Source organism: Episyrphus balteatus, chromosome 2 (genome assembly GCF_945859705.1).
Source record: "Episyrphus balteatus chromosome 2, idEpiBalt1.1, whole genome shotgun sequence".
Classification (NCBI taxonomy): domain Eukaryota; kingdom Metazoa; phylum Arthropoda; class Insecta; order Diptera; family Syrphidae; genus Episyrphus; species Episyrphus balteatus.
The window spans coordinates 80,880,167-80,901,233 of NC_079135.1; the positions used below are offsets into that span (position 1 = coordinate 80,880,167).

The following is a 21,067-nucleotide window of genomic DNA, read 5'->3' on the forward strand; positions in this document are numbered from 1 at the left end:
AGGGATTTGTCTGTTTCTGGCAATTTGGGCTTTTAAAGAAAAACTAAAACTGGAGTAAAGATTAATCAGAATCTTTAAAACCGTTTTAGATAAAATTGCAGTGCTTCGAAAATTTTTGAAGTGTAGTGTTTTAAGGGAGATCCTCTTGCCCTATAAATAAAGTTGAACATTAAATCTACATTTACTTTTAAGTAATCTGTCCCAAAAAGGGTTATGTCTTAAATTATTAAGTCGCCTTTAAAGAAGCGAAACGGCTCTAATCTCTTTACGGGTGAAACAGATTCCTAAATTGATTAAAGTTCCTAAAGAACTGAGCCTTTTGAGTTTTTCTACTGAAGCCCTATTTTGTATCATTATGCCTAGCCATAGAAAATTTCTATTTTTATTGCTTCTTTTTTTTCAAAAACATTTTTGCTAACAAAAAATCAAATGGTATAGTTCATTTGGAAGTTAAAACCTTTTTTTTTTAATTCCTGGAAAGGAATTAAAAATGGTTTAACATCTTACAAAAAAAAAAAGGTATCAGGTATTTAAAAACAGAAAATGTTGTTTAATATAAGTAATAAAGTTTTTCTTTTAATCTGCATAATGTATAAGAAAAGTATATAATACATTACTCTTCACATAAAAATCATATATAAAATATTTTGTTATCACAAATAGGACCCATGCTTCTCTTTTATAATCCAAAATGAATCAATAATTTCTCCATTTTTGTCATCAGAAACTTGCTCAAAATATAAATGAGTTGTATTGTGAGCCGTCATTTTAGTATAACCATAATCCTAAAAAATAGTAAAACTTAATGAATCAGAATAAAACGAAAATTATAATAATTTTTTAAAACTACCCGACTATGAAAAGCACTCCATTCTGGAATAATTTTATCAAAAGGTTCTCTTCCCTCTTTGCAGCCGGCTGAGCCAGTCACTAAATGCACAGGTGATCCAGGATTTTTGTATGGTTCCTCATGTGAACCATTGAACATTTTATAATCATAAATTGGCCATAAACGTTCGTACGAATGCTCGTGAGCCCAAAGCATAACATCTACACCAAATTTGTAAAACAAGTCTTCCAGACCAAAGAATCCCAATAAGGGTAGGCCTTTTCTAATAACTGTATTGTGCTTAGAGCAATCATCTCCATTGTCATTACTACAGTACATTGGGCGATGTCCAAAAGTAACAATCCATGGGCGAAGAGCTCTGTTTTCAGGCTGATTGGCGATTTGTAAATCTTTTTCCAACCAATCGTATTGATTTACTAAAGGTTTAATACCATAATTTAAATAATAATATAATTCAGTGGAAAACCCAATAAAATGGACTGGACCTATGTTAAAGCTATACATTAGATTATCAGTTCCGCCTGGCATACTAAAGCGTGATCGATAGTTGGAGAAGTTGCTACACAGAAATAGAATTAATGTTATAACATCTAATGAAAGTTTAATATATCAACTTACTATCTTTCTTCATGATTGCCAGCACAAACCATATATGGCAAGTATGCAGCTACTGATTGTATTTGATTCATAAATTCATCACCAACTCTAGCGTTTTCGGAGTCCATGTCATAAGCAAAGTCTCCAACATGAATGATAGCATCATACAATCCACGCTGAGTGTCTTGTTGCAATCTGGCTAATGATTGTGCATTTTCATTTCCCATGTCACCGAAAATTGCTAAGCGTGGTGACCATTCTGTGCCGTTGGGTTGAGTTACAAACCAAAATTCAGCCGACCAGCCAAGTGAACTTCCACAATGATAAATATAATGTGTAGAAGGTTTGAGATTACTTAAGGTCACCTAGAGAAGGTGGTGAAATTTTCGAAGTTAAAAAGTTGAATTTTTTATTGTAATTGTTGGTTCTTACTTCATGAATGTATTGAGTGCTTTTTTCTTTTCCACCATCTACAAACTTGATAGGTTTTGATTTTGATAATTTTTCAAAAGCTGTTTCACCATATTCAACAATTGACTCTTTTGAATCATCGCGAGTTGACCATGTTACAACAATTTCGTTTGTCAAATCTGTGAAGGTATGAAAATTTGAAACAAAAATAGCCGGAAAAAAATTAAATTGTTTAAAAAAGCTGTGCTATTTGTGAAGAATCCTTTTTTTTTAATTGTAACGGGTATTGGTCAAAGGTTTTACATTACTATCCAAGACGTTTTTGTGGTAAGCTTTATACTCCTTTTCAAAAGTTTTTTGCGTAATTGAGAAATGGGACACTTTTGTGTTAGAATTTACGCAAAATCATTACTGAACCAAGATGGGGCCTAAGCGAACTATTTTAACAATTATGTCTTATTTCTTAAAAGCTAAGTTAAAATTAACAAAATTCTCATTTCAAAAAAGAAAGTTTTTATCCTTAGTTCTCGCGTACCACTTCCAGAGTAGTTTGCTTCTTTTTATTATTTATTTCTTACTTTTTTTAGGCTAAAAGTTATGAGATAACCCACTAATCGTTTATGGTCAGATTCTGTTGAAGCTGTCTTGAAATGTGTTGAGCTATAGATACTTCACCGACCGACGACTGAGTTACAAAATTAAAGGGAAAAATGTTTTTTTTTTGTATATCAAAGAAATAAAAAAACAAATTTGTACGAATAAACAAAGATACATACATAAAATAAACATTTATATATTTAATTTGTTTTAACAAAATTTATTGCTTTTAACCTTTATTTATTTAATTTGTGTAAAAGAAAACTGTTGCAAAATTTGTTTAAGTATCTTACTTGTGCTCTTTGTTAAGCATTACAATTATTTTTTCAGATAACAATTGGAATGTGAGATTGATATTTGGTTTAAATGCCTCTATAAATACGTGATTGAAAATAAAATAAATATTTCACAAAATGTTAGTGCTTATAACTTTCATGTTTGTCTTTGATAATCCAAAATGAATCAATAATTTCCCCATTTTTGTCGTCAGAGACTTGTTCAAAATACAAATGCGTTCCGTTGTGTGCTTTCATGCGAGTGTATCCATAATCCTAGAATACATTAATACATATCGTATACAAAACAATCAATAATATAATCAGTTAATGTGTTGATTCCTACCTGACTATGAAAAGCACTCCATTCTGGAATTTTAGATACAAAAGGTTCACGACCTTCTTTACAACCTGCAGAACCAGTTACTATATGAACAGGTGCTCCAGGATTTCTGTATGGTTCCGTCGTTGACCCATTGAAGACTTTATAATCATAAATTGGCCACAATCGTTCATATGAATGTTCATGAGCCCAAAGCTCAACATCTACGCCATACTTGTAGAATAGATCTTCTAAGCCAAACAAATGCACAAACGGCCAACCAACGCGAACCAATGTTTCAGAATGCGTACAATCGTTGTCATTTTCATTGCTACAATACATTGGTCGATGTCCAAAAGTTATGATCCAAGGACGGAGAGCTCGATTTTCTGGCTTATTGGCTTCTTGTAGATCTTTTTCCAACCATTCGTATTGGAATACAAGACTTTTAAGTCCATAATTAAGAAAATAGTAAACTTCAGTTGAAAAGCCAATAAAATGTACAGGGCCCAAATTAAAACTGTACATTATATTATCTGTGTTTCCTGGCATACTGAATCGTGCCCGGTAGTTCGAGAAGTTACTTAAAATAAAAACAAGGAAAAATTGACTCAACAAATTGACAAAAACAAGTCAAAATTTAGGAACTTACAACTTTTCTTCGTGGTTCCCTGGACAAACCATGTATGGTAAGTATGCAGCAACTGGTTCAATTTGTTTCATAAATTCATCCCCAATTCTAGCATTTTCACTGTTCATATCATAAGCAAAATCACCAACGTGTACAATGGCATCGTACATACCACGTTGTGTTTCCTGCTGAATTCGACTTAAAGATTGAGCATTTTCGTTACCCATGTCGCCGTAAATTGCAACGGTGGGCGAATAATCGGCCCCAGATGGGACGGTACGGAATGAAAACTGAGATGACCAACCGAGATGACCTCCGCAATGATATACGTAGGTAGAGTTTGGTTGTAAATTTTTTAATTTAACCTAAGAGCATATAATATTGCTATTGAAATATGTATGTAATTTATGATTTGATTTAATTTACCCTATGAATAAATTGAGATCTATGCTTATCACCGCCATCTATAAATTGTTGTGATGTGCCTTCTGCCGTAAGGGCTAAACCATGAATACCATATTCGACAAGAGATGGACCAGCATCATCACGTGTGGACCAAGTGACTACAATTTCATCAGTAGTTTCTAGAAAATAAGAGAACCCAAAAATAAAATTAGGGTAAACAAATCATAGGGAATAAATCTTTTGGGGAAATTCAAACGGGTATTAATTTTTTTTGTAATTAATTAATAATATAAATAAAAGTAAGTCAAACAAAGAATCAAATTTTAGAAACCAGTTAGAAGGCAGTTAAAAAAATGCTTAAAGTCGATAAATAATTGGTGCGATTTCAACCACAGATCCAACACTAATCGATTTAATCGCATTAAATACCGTTGATTATTGATTTAAAAAATGTTCTTGATCCGTTTTACTGATTGCATTAACTGGCCCCTTAGGTATAAGTGGTTGTCCGAAAAACGGCTGACTAGTATGTCAGCCAAAAACAGTGTATTCTAATACAATAGGGATCCGTACACGTAATTTGCTTCTAAAGTTGAAAACTTTCTGAGCTTTGATGAAACGAGTGATACTGTTCTGACCAGATCGTAAAAATAAATGTTTTTTTTTAAATTCAATATAACGGCATATTAATCGCTTTGGCGTGTCAGATGAATTTTTAACTGATGATGAGTAAGCAACAATGGACAATTTTGGTCTTAAATTGAATGTGGGGGAGAGACATTAAAATTTATTGGTTCTTGGTGCAAATCCCTTCTAACACTTACTTTTGTGCTCTCGTCATTTTCATCTTCTATAGTCAGTGAATATTTTTTGAGTCTGTTTTATTTAACCAAGATAAGTTAACATTTATGGACTTCCTCACACGAGACAAGTTCTTCGATATTATACCTGCAAGCCTAGGAAGAACTTGTTTCGTGTGATCAGACCCCAAAGCATTTAATAATATAATAATGATATGATTATTTGAAATCTATATAATTATTTTAAGAAGTCCAACGTTCTCAATTTTTATAAAATAAGTATTCAACAACAATAACATTACATCGGCTGTTGTCTTTTTACTTGCTCTATAGGGCAAGTATTGGTTTCGTGTAGAAAAAAAAATTTGAGGTTTTAATCAAAACCAACATTACGATGATGGAGAAGATCAAAAAAGTGGTTTTCGTCATGCCGTCCGTCGGTCTGTGCGTGTGTGCGTCTGTGCGTCCATCTGTACATCGAGCTGGGGCCTAAACGGATGGATGGATTTGCTTGAAACTTGGTACAGATGCTTTTTAGGTTATTCCCTAGGACCGTTTTTTTATTTTTTTAATATCTCCTTTTTAACGTATATCTCCCATATAACGTTTTCGAGGTATTGCAACTTTCTCGAAAACGGCTCTAACAATTTTGATTAAATTTGGTATAAGTAATAGACTTAATGATTCTAACAAAACTGCGTTTTTATTTTTTCTCAAAAAATGCGGAGAACGGAAATATGGCGTTGCCGTTTTTCAAAAATTGACATGTTTTTTAAGTTCATATATTTCATTAAAGCATAATTCAATTTTATTAAAAATTTACAGACATCATTTTGAAGTATAAAATGTAAAAAAAAAATATTTTTAAAAACATTTTTGAAAAAAAAAATTTATTTAATTTTTAAACTTTCGATTTTTTTTTTTTTTACTTTTTTTTCTCGACACTAAATAAAATCTTAAAGCGTTTTCGTTTGGTCGTCCGGGACTGTCCGGAATTCTCCCGAACGATTCTGAAACTGATCGTTTGGCACTCAATGACAGTTCTAATTCTGAAAAGAAGAGAAAATCGATTCCGAATTTTGAGGCAGAATCAAAACCAGAATCACGCACACATGTTCACACTTAAGACGTCAAAGTAATGAAATGTCATTCTTTGTTGTTCATTTCTCAATTTTTAAGATTTTTAACTATGCACAAACTTTAAACTATATTAAAATAATGTGAAGAAAACAAAACAAAAATAGATAACTTAATGATAATAAAAAAAATAAACAAAACAAAACTTTCATCAGACGTTCGCATTTGATGTTTCACAAATACAAAGAAACCCAAACTTCAGAATCAAAAAAAGTATCCAACTCTGATCGTTTGGCATTCCGGATCGGACAGTCCCGGATGCTTCTAAGAATTCCCAAACGAAAACGCTATTAAATTTCCCATAGACATTTAAGATAAAGATACTGTGAACTACAAGAGCAAGTACGTGCGACCCAGTCGTGCATTTTATTTTGATTGTATTCAAAGTTTGATTAAAAAAAAAAAATAATAAAATTTGTGTGTTTTTTGCTATGAGTTAAAGCAGTTTCTAGGAGACTTACGCGATCATCAGACTCTTTTAATTGGTTTTAGCCGCCTTATGCTCAATTTATTTTGAAATACTGTGATTTGAAGATGAGATCAAGCCCATGGTTATGTGTTTAGCATACGGTTGAAAGTTAGTACCTATGAGCTTTTCAAATAAATTGGACATAAATCGTAGATTTTAGAACTCATAAGGATTCTTGGTTCTTTGGTTCCAGTGAAATATCTTTTACTCCTGACCACAAACTGATTAGATTAGTAAAAAAAAAAAAAACAAATTGTTGTTCAAAGACAACAAGCGCACAAGAAGTAGTTATTAATCTCATTTTATATAAAATATTTTTTGTTTTTGTTGTTGACAAATTGAAAATAGAAATTCGTATAAGATAACAATGAAACAAAAGACTTATATAAACTAATTAAATAATCACTGTTGATTATTCATTAGGTTTTATTTGTTCGTAAGTTTTTAGGTGCCTACGATATATGTATCAATTGCATCAAAACAAATGGAATAAATACGCAATAGATAAATGTAATACTTATTTTAATTGTTTTTTAATTGTATATTATTGTATTTACTAGATATTAATGATAAATTTATTCTTAAGGATAAGTATAATTTCACAACAAAAAATTTTTAATACCTCCAAAGGACAAATGCACCTGCTCCGGTTGATAATGGAAAACTTTATCTATTTCACCATTCACTATAAAGAACAGTGTTAAAAAAATACATATCCGTTTCATTGTGAAAAAATTCACAAAATTATTTTAAAATTAAATTATAGTCCTTATCAAAATAACAATACAACAAAGAACAACTTCTAAACGCTAATCAAGTACAAGAACAAATAAAAACATCCAAGTACATGACACATGAAAACTAGGAATAGCTAGTGATGGCATGATTGTAATGGTCAATCGATAGTATTTCACTATTTTATCGATAATATTTTACTATCGATACTTTGGTTGACTTTGAAGTTTTGACTAGGGCAAAAATAATAGACTGTTTCGAGTTTTGCAAATAAGATGATTTCGAGATAATTTGCAAAAAGAGTTCTGAAACTAGATGGTTTCCCATACAAATATAAAATGAAATTCTGATTTACCCATCTCAATGAGATAGGAAATGAACTCAACATTTCTATAAACAATGAACACACCCAAATTCACTGTGAATGGGTCTCAAAATAGTTGTTTTCGGATTTTTACCTAGATGTCAAAAAGCCCAAAAAAGGGAAGGACACAAAAGAGAAAAAATAAAGATGAGCTGAAAAATGAAATGAGAATTTGTAATGGACAAGAGTATGATATCTGATAAATTATAAGGAGTTGGAGATCTACAAAAAAGGAAAGTTATATAAAAAAAATACCACTTTGAACCTTTTGATACCTTTTTGATTCCAAAAAATGATGACCGTTTTTTTTTGTATTCAAAAAACTCCACATCTGAATGTCAATGTTTACGTGTCAATATTTTTCATATGAAAGCTATGCCGGTGGTTTTTTTTTTTGCCACCGGTCTTCGTTGGTGATATGTGGGGTATTGGTTTTGGAGGCTCTTCAAACCAATCCCATGACGAAACAGTCGGTATCGTTTTTATCGTCCGTCGTTGTTGGTTTGGAAGAGCCTTTTGAAAATAATCAACTGTTGAGTGAGATTTAAACATTTTAAACTCAAGAATTAAGCTTTCTGTATTATTTTTTTAAATACTCAAGAGGGAACCCTATCACAAATATGTTTGAACATGTTTTTGTATAATTTTAATATACTTTCACTACCGTTTTTGTCGGGTTGTATTGCTTACAGAGCCTTAAATTTTTCTCACAACTTCCCTCATCACTACCAAACATGAACACGCCTTTTAAACAACGCAAACTTGACGACAAAAACTCTTGAAATATTTTTCGATATGTATTTTTGTGATTACTGTGAACTGTTGTGGTCTGCTGTGCTCTGTGATTGTTGTGATTGAAGTTACCTAAAAAAAACTATTGTAGGTTATTAATTTAATTGAAATTAACTTTAATTGGTAAGTAAAATTAAATTCATTTATTTAAATTAATCAATAAATAAATACATACAAATCTAACAAAAACATGTTGATTTTAATATTAATTAGTGACTTAACGAAATGTTAGAAAAAAAAGTGGTTGTTTAAAAAACTGCACCGCATGTCAAGAACGGTGTTTATCTATTTTTTTTTTTCCTACTGCTGCTGCTACACAAAAAAATGCAACTTGAGCAGTGTAGTGTCATTTTTTTCCAAGTTGGGCATTTAGCATTTTTCTAGTTGACCCAGTGCCAGTAGTTTATTTGTGTAAATATTTATAAAAATACAAATTGAATTAAGTTCGAGCCAGTTGATTTTTTTTTTATTCAAATCGATGTAATCGAGACAATTTGATAATCTTTTGAAACAGGGGTCATTGATTATTTGATAAAAAAAAATTGAATGAAAAAAAATGTTTAAGTAAGTTTTTTTTTTCTTCATTTAATTTAAATTAAGAACATTGTTTGTTAGTTAAAGAAAAATGTTAAATTTATGCGGGTGGGCGTTTGATTCTTATTTGAAACATTAATCGAACAATTACCTGTTCTTTTAATGGAAAATTTGGATTTTTTCAGCAAAAGAATGACTGTTCCTTTGCATAGAATCTATATTTAGTCAAGTGTATGATGAGTGTCGTGTCGTGTCATTGGGATTTTTTTTTTAAATTAAGTTAATCTATTATTAATGTTTCCATATAATTGAACTTGACTGAATTCAAAGTCTACTGGAGTAGGTACGAAAATGTATTGTCATATCTCATATTGGTGTATTCCAACGCATTGAATGAATTATTATAATATTTGAATTGCTAAATGTGTAATATAGGTGTATTTTATTATTTACATCAGATAATTTAAAATATTGTTCCATGTGATAAGAGAACTTGCGACTTTTACTCATACGATTGTAGTAGGTGTACCTTTATACCTACATTATAAAAATGTTTATTGCATTAGACTAAGTGACGTCATAGTATTTTTTTGGGTTAAACTAATAATAATTGTAGACGAGAAATTTAAATATTATGTAGATTTTATTTCGAAGATCTTAAACATGTTTGTCAACAATAGAGTGTTGATATTATGTAGGTAGGTTCTGTCTATACCTTTTAATCGACCGGGCTAGCAAACCTCTTTTTACTAGGTAGGTATTTGTCCCACACATGTTTATAAAACTAATTGTACAGGTGCAAAATAGATGTTTTGATTGTTGATTTTTTTAATCCAAATGGAATAAAAAACGATTAAGAAATAGAAAAATATAAAATTAAAAAAATTAGAAAGGAAATAGGTAATTTAATCAATAGGTAGGTACCTATTCACTTTTTTTTGTACAAATAATAAAACAACCAGAATTCAAAAAATATAAACAAGTCAATACGATTGGAGCTTAAAAGGTTTTATGAAATTGAGAGGGTTCCGAAAATAAACAGCTTTTATACCTACTGCAAAGCTGATATCTGTATCATTTCACAATTTTTGGCATACAAAAATAATATAATCATTCTACTTATTTTAAGCCATTTCTGCTTAAGACCTTGAAGAAAGTAATAGATAACTTCAATAGATCAGAAGTTTTAATAAATTAGCCACTTGACCATGTCAAAGGTAAGAAAATCTACTAAAACTGCCATATTAGAACTAACTAATTCCATACAAAGAACTTTAGGTGCAAAAGAAACAGAACTTAGCGCCTTTCTAGACATAAAGGGCGAATTTTGATAACACCTCACATGTCGCTGTAAACAAAGCTCTTGTAAGGAAAGGAGTATCCATCACTCGTGAGATTGATCGATGAAACCAAAAATACGCCTGTCAACTACTCATTAAAATCTAATACCATCAAATGGTATTCGGATGCGTGAAGAACAGTACAGGTGCAGGCTTTTTTGGGCCTAGTACCAAACTCTCCGTCCCAATGGGTCAATTCGCAAGTATCTAAGGCTGACGTAAATGCAATTGTAAAATCCGCAGAAATAAACCTCGAATTAAATCACCGGAACAAAAGCATTTGACATTATGTCTGATAGCTGCCCTTAAAGCAGTTAAATCCTACGAAACAACTCTAAGCTAGTATTGGAGTGTTTAGGAAAACTTACCCAACTTGGCAAGATAAACAAAATCACTCTTTTCTGGGTACCTGGACACTAGGGCATTCGTTATTTTTGAATCAAGTTCCTAAGTAGAAAAACTGTTTCTAAATAATAAAAGAAAAATCCCCTAATTTTTTCAGATTTTTATTTTGACGTTTGATGGCGCCCCAAGAAGGTTAAAGTTTTTCTCATTTGAAATAGGGATGTAAATGTTGACTTATGAGGCCATTTTTAGATATTGCCTTAATGTACAAATTTTTTGATGAGGTTCTTTTCTATATTAAACACCCCTTTCAAAAAAATATAAACCATTTTTAGTTTAGTCAGGACATGCATGTCTTTTTTGGTTTTTATTTTATTTTTTATGCTACACAAATGCTTGTTTTAGTAAAATATGCTAGGTTTAATAAACCCAAAAAAGACTTGCTTTAAAGCAATATAAAAAAAACTACCTCATAAGTCAACACATACAGTGACGAGCAAAAGTGGTCAAATGTTTTGCCTTTTTTGAGAAAGTTGTTTAAAACTTAGTGTTCTTTACATGAATTAAATCGTTTTTATGTTATTATTTTTCTATATTATGCCAGCATTTGTTTTCCTGATTAAAATTTTAAAAAATGCTTCATTGTTCAAAAATGGAGAGTATCATATTGGTATTTGGACTTGACCAATTCTGCTCGTTTCTGAAAAAGGCTTTTGTTTCAATATATTGAGTGTACTAGAATTAATTTTTACCACTTTTAACCACTTTTAACAATGCCGCGAGATAGGATCTATCAATCTGTGAAGAAATAATTTTAAAATTCGTATTTCAGCTTAATGGAAAGCTCAAAGCTCATCGCTTTTAGACTTGTGTTTTTTTTACTGCGCTTACAATTTCTTCAAAAATTTCAACAGATTTTCACCCAGATTATGTCAGGGTCTTATGCTGACTACGAAACTGTCTAAAACTTTTTATTGCTGAAGCAATATTTGACAATTTTAAAGGTTTTGCTGGGGTCTTCATCTAGTTGAAAAATTATATCAGACAACACGGAGTTTTCTTTTGCCAAAAAACTTGGTAAATTGTTTCGTTTTATATCAGGATAGGTTCGCTTGTTCATTATTTTTTCAAAATTAGCTAGCAATCCACAAGATAACACCGGAAAATATTCTTGAGTCCATAATAATTTATGTCCGTTCTATAAACTTGATACTGCTGAAATGTTTTTTCCAGTTTTGGATAGTAACTAGATTTGCATTCTATTTCTTCTGAGTTCTCGTCAATCCAATCTACTTTTCCCATTGGTTATTGATTCTTTTTTGTGGTTATAGTTAAAGTTTTAGTAAAAGTTTTAGTAAAAATTCATCTAACCTAACGATTTTTGACTTAAAAAAAAGGTTTGGTGATGTTCTGTTTGAGTTTTTGGGGGGAGTTCCCGACCTTTGATAAAATTTGAAGATATGATGAGGAGGAGAATCTATCTTGATATAAAACGGTACAATTTAACAAGTTTTTTGGCAAAAGAAGACTCCGTGTCGTGTGATATAATTTTTCAACTACATGAAGACCCCACGAAAACCTTTAAAATTGTCAAATATTGCTTCGGAAATCAGAAATTTAAGACAGTTGCGTAGTCAGCACAAGGCCCTGACCCATTTTGGCTGAAAATCTTTTGAAAGTTTTGAAGAAATTGTAAGGGCAGTAAAAGAACGCAAGCCTAATAGTGATGAGCTTTGAGCTTTCCATTAAAAATACGACCGAATTTTAAAATTATTTCTTCACAGATTGATAGATCCTATCTCGCGGCATTGTTAAAAGTGGTTAAAAATAATTCTAGTACACTCAATATATTAAAACAAAAGCCTCTTTCCAAAACGAGCAGAATTAGTCAAGTCCAAATACCAATATGATACTCTCCATTTTTGGACAATGATGCATTTTTTTAAATTTTAATCAGGAAAATGAATGGTGGCATAATATAGAAAAATAATAAAATAAAAAGGATTTAATTTATGTAAAGAACACTAAGTTTTAAACAACTTTTTCAAAAAAGGCAAAACATTTGACCACTTTTGCTCGTCACTGTATGTACCTATTTCTAGTGAGAAAAAATTTAACTATCGTGACGCGCCATCTAGCTTCAAATTAGAATATGCAAAAATTAGTGAATATTTTTTTATTATTTTGAAAAAGTTTTTCCACTTAGGAACTTGATTCTCGCAAATGCCTTTAATAACAAATGCCCTTATCTACATAATAACCGACTGCGGGCGAATTTATGTGGTCACACTAAGCTATTATATTTTTTAATTTTGAAACTATGTATGTAAAATTATTACTCGCTGGTACCGAGATGTAGAATAATTTTTAGCAAAATTAACATACATATTAAGTAAACAACCAAATAATTAATTATTAAAAATTTATTTTCAGCAAATGAAAATGGGATTACTTTTCTAAACGTTTTTGGGATAAATAAGAATATGAGTTGCGTTAAAAGGTAAGATATTTATTTATCAATATTTTTTGTCTTAGATTGGAATTATATTTAACTTAAAATGGACTCTATAAAAAAATTTATTATGAATAAAGAATCAAGTTTGTCATTCGACGAGCTTGACGTTGATTGATTTTTCAGGAGTTTCCTTTTTAATGTTTTTTATATTTTTCATTCTTCATAAGTTTATCGAATGCCTTTTTTATGTTTGAATGTGCTAGGAAATGTCTGCTGATGAAAGATGAACCCGAAAAATTTAGCAGTGCAGTCGGTCTTGCTGTATACATCAGACAAAATTTTCCATTTGATTTTCTATTCAGAGGGGGGCGTGGTATCATCACATTTAAAATATGTTATAGCTATAAATAGTTGAAAATCTTGAATTTTTTGCAAAAATTGTAGTTTTTTTTAGAAAAATATTAGATTTTGTACTGCAGAGAAAATATAGGGCTTTCAAAGATTTTTAAATTTTGGCAAAGTTAATACTAAGAATGAATTCTTTTCAAAAACAATGCGCAAACAAAAACGATAGATTTTTCTAGAAAGGAGTAAAAACAACTCAATGAGTTCATTTTGTAAAGTACACGCAATAAAGTACAATAAATTTAAAATTATTATTATTGTTTATAAATTAAATTATTTTTTATAAAATTGAAATTAGTTCTTGTTGTTTCATCATTATTTCTCTTTAAATTAATTTATTACAGATTTGTCAAATATCCTGTTGCCTTAATACGATCAGCAATTATAATAATCAATAATATTTATTGCATTCCAACATATGTAATATGGATGACTTGTTTGTGGCCATTTAAGATTGTTTATCCAACCTTTTATAGCAAAGTTGAAGGAATTCTATTTTCATGGCTCCTAGCAGTTGTTGCAATGTGGTCATATTCCGCAGGATACGACAGTGAGTATAAAAAATATTTAGATGGCTGAAATATTTGGCAAAGAATTTTATTCTAAGAAAAGACAGTACATTTTACCTTTCTCAATTTTTGTAAATTTGCAGAAGTTAGATTTTAGATACAAGACAAAATATTTAGCAGCACTTATCTATTTATTTTTTATTTCAGTCATAGAAGTAGGAGACGATATAAGTCCTTGCTTGGATAAACACACTTTAGTATTAGCTAATCATCAAAGTACGGCTGATGTACCGTTTTTGATGGCAAATTTCAATTCTAAGCCAAAAATTTTACCAAACGTAATGTGGATAATGGATCGTCTATTTAAATTTACAAATTTTGGAATAGTGAGCGTTATACATGAGGATTTTTTCATTTCATCGGTAAGTTCAAAAAGAAAATAATCACGTACGATTTTACATCAAATAATGAATGGTTAAATTTAGTCCAATTTAAGATATTTCACTAACAAATATTTTAGATAATTGTTCATTGTTTTGTATCTCAATCAGAATTATAGTAAAAAAAAAACAAGCATTTTATCTTATAGGAGTTTTCTATATAATTTGAATTTAAATTTTATCTCATCAGGGAAGAGAAAATCGGGAGTCATCAATACAGGACCTGAAGGATCATCTTGAGCATTCCTACAAAAAATATGATCGTAAGTGGATTATATTATTTCCCGAAGGTGGTTTTCTTAGAAAACGTAAACATATCAGTCAAAAATACGCCCAACAACATGGTCTCCCTCATTTGGAACACGTTACTTTACCCCGAATTGGAGCAATGAAAGCAGTCATTGATGTTTTGCATAAGGACCACAATCAAAAAGGTTTATTTATTTATTATATTTACTTTCCTGTCCATACTTTTAATACTCGTTGTTTTGCTTTAATTTCAGATGAAGAAAACTTTCTTGATTATATTTTAGACATAACAATTGCATATCCGGAAGGAATTCCACTAGGACTGCTTGATATTTTGAACGGATTTAAAGGATCTTGCCAAACCTACATGCATTATAGATTGTACAAAATTACAGAGGTAATATGTGTTTCCTTTATTATGTATGATAAAATTGATAAAATTTCGAGGAAAGAGGGATTAAGCGAAATTTAAAAAAAATGGCCTTTTTCTCACGAAGGTTTCAACTTACGAATAAGGTCATCATCATAAACTTATGAGCCTAAGAAAACAAATTTTAAATGAAGTCCATTTTGGCTGGAGTATTTTCGCCTATCCGCTGCTCGATGTGGCCGAAAAAAAAAACTTTGTATGACAATTTTTTGTAAAATAGGGTAAATTCACAAACGTCAAATTTTTTGGCAGTGATTACGCATCACTGCTTTTTTGCGATGCTGATCGTTGCTCAGCTGATGACGATGCGATGCTGATTGGCAAAAAGTTTTACATTTAAAAACAATTTTTGCTTAATGATAGAAATGTAATAATAAAAACTCTTTTTTGTAATTAAAATCTGGAGCCATACATTTTATCTCTCAAAGAACTTTCCTCCACAATACTGACTTCGATTTTCTGCCGGCCTTAAATTAACCTTCATAATTTAATTTGGTTTCTATTAGTGGTATAATATGTGGGCTGGTAAAATATATCCGGAAATTCATCAAATTAATTAATTTAGAACTTGATTAAATACTTTTCATTGTCCTATTCCGCCTTTTTTACTCCAAATCGCGTCGGCATCAACAACTTATCAAGAAAATTCTTAATGCTTTTTATCAAATTTTGCAATAATGAACAATTGACATTTTAAGTGATGCTTATTATTTGCGTTTATGAACGTGCTACAAAAATGATCGCAAATCATCTCTGCAGTGATGCGTTTGTGAATTTACACATAACAATCAACTACAATTTTGTAGAATATAATTTTTGTCTCAAACCTACCATTTTAAAAATAAAAAATTGTGACCTTTGAACCCTTATAATGGGACTAGCAGACAGAGGAAACTTCAGGACTTTTTTGTAAACCACCCCTACACCAAGCTGTATACCAAAAATCAGCCTGTTACAATTTTTTTCCTTTCTTTGACAATTTTTCGTATATTCTTACTGTATTAATTCTTCTATAAAAGGTGATCTGCATGGCCGTGGCGATCATACGACATTTAACAGGGATATGCTTATACTTGGTTATGCTTATACGTAGCTTGAAAATAAACTCTTCTTATGAAAAATATAACATTAAAAGGATGCGAAATATTTGATAATTACTGCATTGAAAAATTCTGAAGGCAGACCATCGACTAATTTGTTGTTCATAAGCTTTTCGAAAAAGTGGAGAAGATCTAAATTGGTCAATAAATCATCTTTAAATTCATAAGCTTTTATTCCCTTTACCTCTTCGAAGTTAGGCGGCGAAGTTGACAGGGGTGGGTTTCTTCTTGTTTTCCTTCGGTCGCAATTAGCCCTATTCTGAATAAAAACTCCCAGGGAAATGTGTTCAGAAGAAGTGCTGCAATTTGTAAAACTCGCAGAAAATCGTCTCTTTTCCGTTTAAAGGAGACTGGGCAAATTTGTATGGAACGCAGACGTTGCGCGGCCAAAAATGATTTTGTCATTTATTGATGTAGTTAAGTCATAAAAGTATTTTGCAAAATTTTTTTCCCTGTGACGTGCCTAACAAATGGATAAAATGCATTTTTGCATTTAACAAACTATGGATTTTCAAGTGTATTTTAAATGCAAAATGCTGATACTCTGTCATTTTTCCTGAGCTAACCTTGAATATACGACAAATAAAGACCAAAATATAATACTTTTAAAACCACACTTTTGAGTTTTTTGTTCAATATTTTGTTAGTTTGAATTACATGAAAACTCTCAAAACTAAAATGCACGACTTGCTCTTAGAGTTCAAGTGGCTTAAATTTTTAAGACTTTTTATATAGAAATTTGTGAAATGTAGGTACATATATAAAAACAAAAGAAAAAAAAAAGGTAATAAATAAAAAAAAAAAAAAAACAAATTAAAAACAAATAAAATTCATTTTTCAAAAAAATTAAACAACATCTGAAATCAAATCGCCCCACAAAACAAGTATGTAGGTTTATTTGCTATATTAGGGTGCATTTTTAGAAAAAAATTTTAAAATCGTTAGAGCCGTTTTTTAAAATGCTAATTTTTTATAAATAATTTTTTGGAAAAAAGTTTTACAATAAAATTGTTATGCCATTTTGTTGAAATCACTAATCAACATCTAAAAACAAAATTTCAAAAAAATTCAATGTCCCGTTTTCGAAAATTTGATTTTTCAAAAAAAAAAATTTTCAAAATTTTTTTTAAAAATTCAAAAATTATTTTTTTCAAAATTTTATTATTGGCTTATATTAAAATTATATAAATGCTTTTGTATAAAAAATTTCGTTGAAATACAACAAGCAGTTTTGCAGAAAATCAGATTTGAAAAAAAGCGGTCCTATGGCAGGTACCGTTAATAATGATTTTCAAAAAAAATGTTTTTCTTCATGTTCTTGTTCAAAAACTAACATTTGAATTTTTTTTAACAAAATCGTTGAAGCCGTTTTCGAGAAATTAAACTTTTCCGACAGGTACCGTTATTTTTGGTCCAAAAAAATTAATTCCAAGTTTGAAGTCAATCGGTCCATCCGTATGGGCTCTAGTTCCTTATAGTTCCAGACAGACAGACAGACGGGCTTCCGGGACCCACTTTTTTGGCATTGTCTATCATCGTAATGTCATGGAAAAATGTTATCTCAAACTTTTTTTTTGTACGAATGCATAACTTGATGTAAAGTTCCTATATCGCAAGTAAAAAGTCTCGCTAGTGTTGGTTTAAAAAGCTTATATTAAGAGTTATATTGGTCGGATATTCAAGATTTTCACATTGCAAAATACATTAACACTAATAATATTGCAATATCTTGCTTTGCAGCAAAACGTCCATAGTAAAAGTTATTCCTAAGTTTTAGTTCTTTCATTTGATACCAATTTCATTAATGGCCACCGAACGTCCAAAATGTCCATTCTCCTTTTGTTCTCGTTTCGTTAATAGTCATGAATAGGGCTGAATATGATTTAAAATTTTAAAGACAAGCAAGATGTTTGTTTTATAAAATATTCGACTTTTCGATCTCCATTAGCTGGAAGTAGGTATGTTGTTTTTTTCCTTAAGAGTGTTTTTCCTTCCTTTTTACTGGCTCAATACCCTACCTTTGCTGGTCTTTATTTTGCGCTGTAGAATCTTCATATGTAAATCTGTTATCTCCTCTTTCCGGGCAACTCGTTCGTCATCATATCATCTTTACTTTTTCTGACTTTTTTTGTCATAGATATTTTATTAAACATTTTAAAATTTAGTTTACTGTCACGACGCACATCATTTAATCAGTTCCATTCGGCATACAAATCCAACTCACAAAAATAAGGTTTTAAGCAGCAGTGTTTCACTATGAAGCCACTGACTAATGATCTTTTCGATAAAACCTGATTTAAACCATTCCACAAATAATTTTGATTTTCAAAGTGGCGTTAATACTTTTTACTACTTTTCTACTTTTTGTAAGTGCGCTTATTCAGCTGACCCATAATAAAACTCGATATGGAATGCTTTGAAAGGGAGTCAGTGGAAAAATAACCGAACTTTTTGATTATATCTTTTTCGTTGATTCTGCTAACATTGGGAAAAAAACGAAAAATGAAACATAAAAATATGTGTGCTTTTTCAGGTGACACAAAGTGTATATGTCGTTTCAAATATTTTTTATTGTTCAAAAACATTATTTAACTTGTGTATACATACATCTTGTTTATTTTAAAGTTTTGAGTTTATTTTAAAATATTAAAGTACTAAATTTTTTTTTTCAATTTCAATTTAGGTACCTAGCGAAGAGGCATCGCTCACAGAATGGTTATATGAACGATTTTACGAGAAGGAGAATATATTGAAAAACTTTTACGAAACAGGATTATCAGATGCTGTTAAATTATCTTCGCAATTAATACGCCAGGACATTCTGAGGCTTGTCCTTATAAATGCTTTTTTTATTACGTCGTCGTACATACATTATCAAATATTTCGCATCCTTTTAATGCAATATTTCTTTATAAGCCGAGTTTATATTCAAGTTTCCTAAATTTAAACTAATACTAATCAAATCAAGTTTTATACTACGATGCAAAGAGATTTCTCACATTACACAAACATACACGTGTGTTGGGCAACCGGGACTGTTAAACATCTTAAATGCATGTGCCTAAAATCCGGATCTAATAAAGTGAATGCACAATATAAATAAAATCAATTGTCTATTTTGTTAAATTTATAAGTAAGTAGGAAAACATAACGCAAATAAAGAAATTTATTAATCAAAAAATGTGATACTTAAAATAAATGGTGTCGTTATATTTTCAACGAAATTAATTTTAAATAAATTGATGTTATATTTGATGGAAATTCTAGCATAAATGTTTAAGGATTGTTTTTACATTTGGAAATTTTATATTTCGACGATATTTGTTCTGTTATTGGTTGAGCCAATAAGGACCGAAAACAGACATTACCAAAAGGTTCGATTTCTATGATTTTTTGTTTCTTATTTGTTTTCTATATTTAAGACATTCTCTGAAAAAAAGATAGTTTTAAAAGGTTAATTTAAAAAAAAAATCAAATATCTAATGATGTTAATACTTAAAAAAAACTATCACTTTAAATAAAAGATGCTACAGATTCGCATTCTGAGTCAATCCAATAAATTCTCTGGGCACGAATATGTAAATATTATAATGTCAATCGATTATTTACAGCATTTTTTGGAATTTCAAGCTCAAATGCTACACTAATCAATATGAAAATGTTGAAAATGTTTTTTCTTAAAAATGTAATTTTTCGGAAAGGAGTACCCGTTGCATTTTTGTCGAAAATAAAGTTATAATTTTTGTACATTAATGGATAGGCCTGTTCACTAGAAACTCATATCTTTAAACCAAAACTCATTTTTATGCTTGGCTCCAAAAATACTTGCTTCTCAATATAAAAAAAATAATAATTGAATTTTAACCCACTCGGCAAAAAAAGCTTAAAGGAACTTTTGGTTTATATTTATTTGGTTTAAAAAAGCCTATCTTTTTATACATTTCCCGCTGGATTCGGAGTGAATTTTTTGAAATGCATTTTCTTCGGGCATTTTTTGCAGAAAATCTTAAGAAATAAAGTTGTAATTTTTGTACATCAAAGGATAGCCATATTCACTAGAAACTCATATCTTTAAACCAAAACTCGTTTCAAGACTTGTCCTTGGGTCCGAAAAAATTTGCTTCTCAATATGAGAAAAAAAAATTGAATTTGAAGTAACTCGGCAACCAGAGCTCAAAGGCACTTTTTTTTATAATTTAACTATGACGTAATTCCATGAGTGCATATAGTATAGGCATATTGTTGTATGTTTTTCGGTCTTATTTATTGACGAATACAATAACAAAAGAAGAAATTCAAAATATAGGAAAATTAAATTTTCCAAGAGCTGGAAGGCTATTTCTTGCGCGCGAGGTAACGGATTTGTATTAATATTAAAAATAGATTCATTTATAGCGATAACAAATATGTACAAAGGTCTGCCGGCTTGTATCAGCGCCAATTATGAGAAAAAGTGCAGTAACACTGCATTTTGGCACTACTTTTTCTCAGAATCGGCGCCGATATTAGCCGGCAGACTTACATACATGTTAGGGCTATAAATGGACCTCCTTGTAATATTAATATAAATCGGTTACCTCTCGCGCGAAAAATCTGCTGTCGGCTCTTGGACTAGAATGATACCTTGTTCACTTCGAATAATGATGATTTTGAATTTGCTGTTTTAATTCAATTTTTGATACATACATTTATCTAACGGGGAAAATGGATATACGAAATGATTTTTTTTTCTTAAAAAGAATTGATTATTTCAGACCCTTCGTAGAATTTTTAAATTTGCGAAAAATGTATATGGATACCAATGCCTGGATAGTTTTTTTTTCCAAGCGATTCGTAAAAAAAATTACAATACAAATGAAGGGTCCAGAGGGAAAA

At 30.4% G+C, this 21,067-nt stretch overlaps 2 protein-coding genes across 3 annotated transcripts; one reads left to right on the top strand and one right to left on the bottom strand.

Annotated features, from left to right (window-relative positions):
- Positions 1-573: 573 nt before the first annotated feature.
- LOC129909867 (acid phosphatase type 7-like) lies at positions 574-7,358 on the bottom strand. Of its 2 annotated transcripts, none has more exons than XM_055986987.1 (5): positions 7,117-7,358; positions 1,880-2,037; positions 1,469-1,812; positions 851-1,409; positions 574-785 (listed from the first exon to the last, which is right to left on the bottom strand). In XM_055986987.1, the coding sequence occupies exons 1-5, from the start codon at positions 7,217-7,219 to the stop codon at positions 654-656; spliced, it is 1,296 nt and encodes a 431-aa protein (XP_055842962.1). In that variant the 5' UTR covers positions 7,220-7,358; the 3' UTR covers positions 574-653. The 2 variants fall into 2 exon arrangements, with proteins under 2 accessions (XP_055842962.1, XP_055842961.1); XM_055986986.1 differs by lacking the exons at positions 574-785; positions 851-1,409; positions 1,469-1,812; positions 1,880-2,037 and adding exons at positions 2,632-3,006; positions 3,077-3,635; positions 3,705-4,048; positions 4,110-4,267 and having other exon boundaries at positions 7,117-7,349.
- A 1,024-nt stretch (positions 7,359-8,382) lies between these two features.
- LOC129910596 (acyl-CoA:lysophosphatidylglycerol acyltransferase 1-like) lies at positions 8,383-19,472 on the top strand. The gene is made up of 7 exons (XM_055988029.1): positions 8,383-8,508; positions 13,038-13,104; positions 13,809-14,014; positions 14,181-14,395; positions 14,604-14,847; positions 14,917-15,059; positions 18,876-19,472. Exons 2-7 carry the CDS (start codon positions 13,088-13,090, stop codon positions 19,131-19,133), a joined length of 1,083 nt encoding a protein of 360 aa, XP_055844004.1. The 5' UTR covers positions 8,383-8,508; positions 13,038-13,087; the 3' UTR covers positions 19,134-19,472.
- The last annotated feature ends 1,595 nt before the right edge of the window (positions 19,473-21,067 follow it).

Coding starts and splice junctions, on each gene's coding strand:
- LOC129909867 (XM_055986986.1), bottom strand. CDS start 7,219: ATGAAACGGATATGTATTTTTTTAACACTGTTCTTTATAGTGAATGGT. Junction 4,049..4,109: donor GATCTCAATTTATTCATAGG/GTAAATTAAATC, acceptor ATATGCTCTTAG/GTTAAATTAAAAAATTTACA. Junction 3,636..3,704: donor GGGAACCACGAAGAAAAGTT/GTAAGTTCCTAA, acceptor TTTTATTTTAAG/TAACTTCTCGAACTACCGGG.
- LOC129910596 (XM_055988029.1), top strand. Junction 14,015..14,180: donor ATATTCCGCAGGATACGACA/GTGAGTATAAAA, acceptor TTTTTATTTCAG/TCATAGAAGTAGGAGACGAT. Junction 14,396..14,603: donor AGGATTTTTTCATTTCATCG/GTAAGTTCAAAA, acceptor TTATCTCATCAG/GGAAGAGAAAATCGGGAGTC.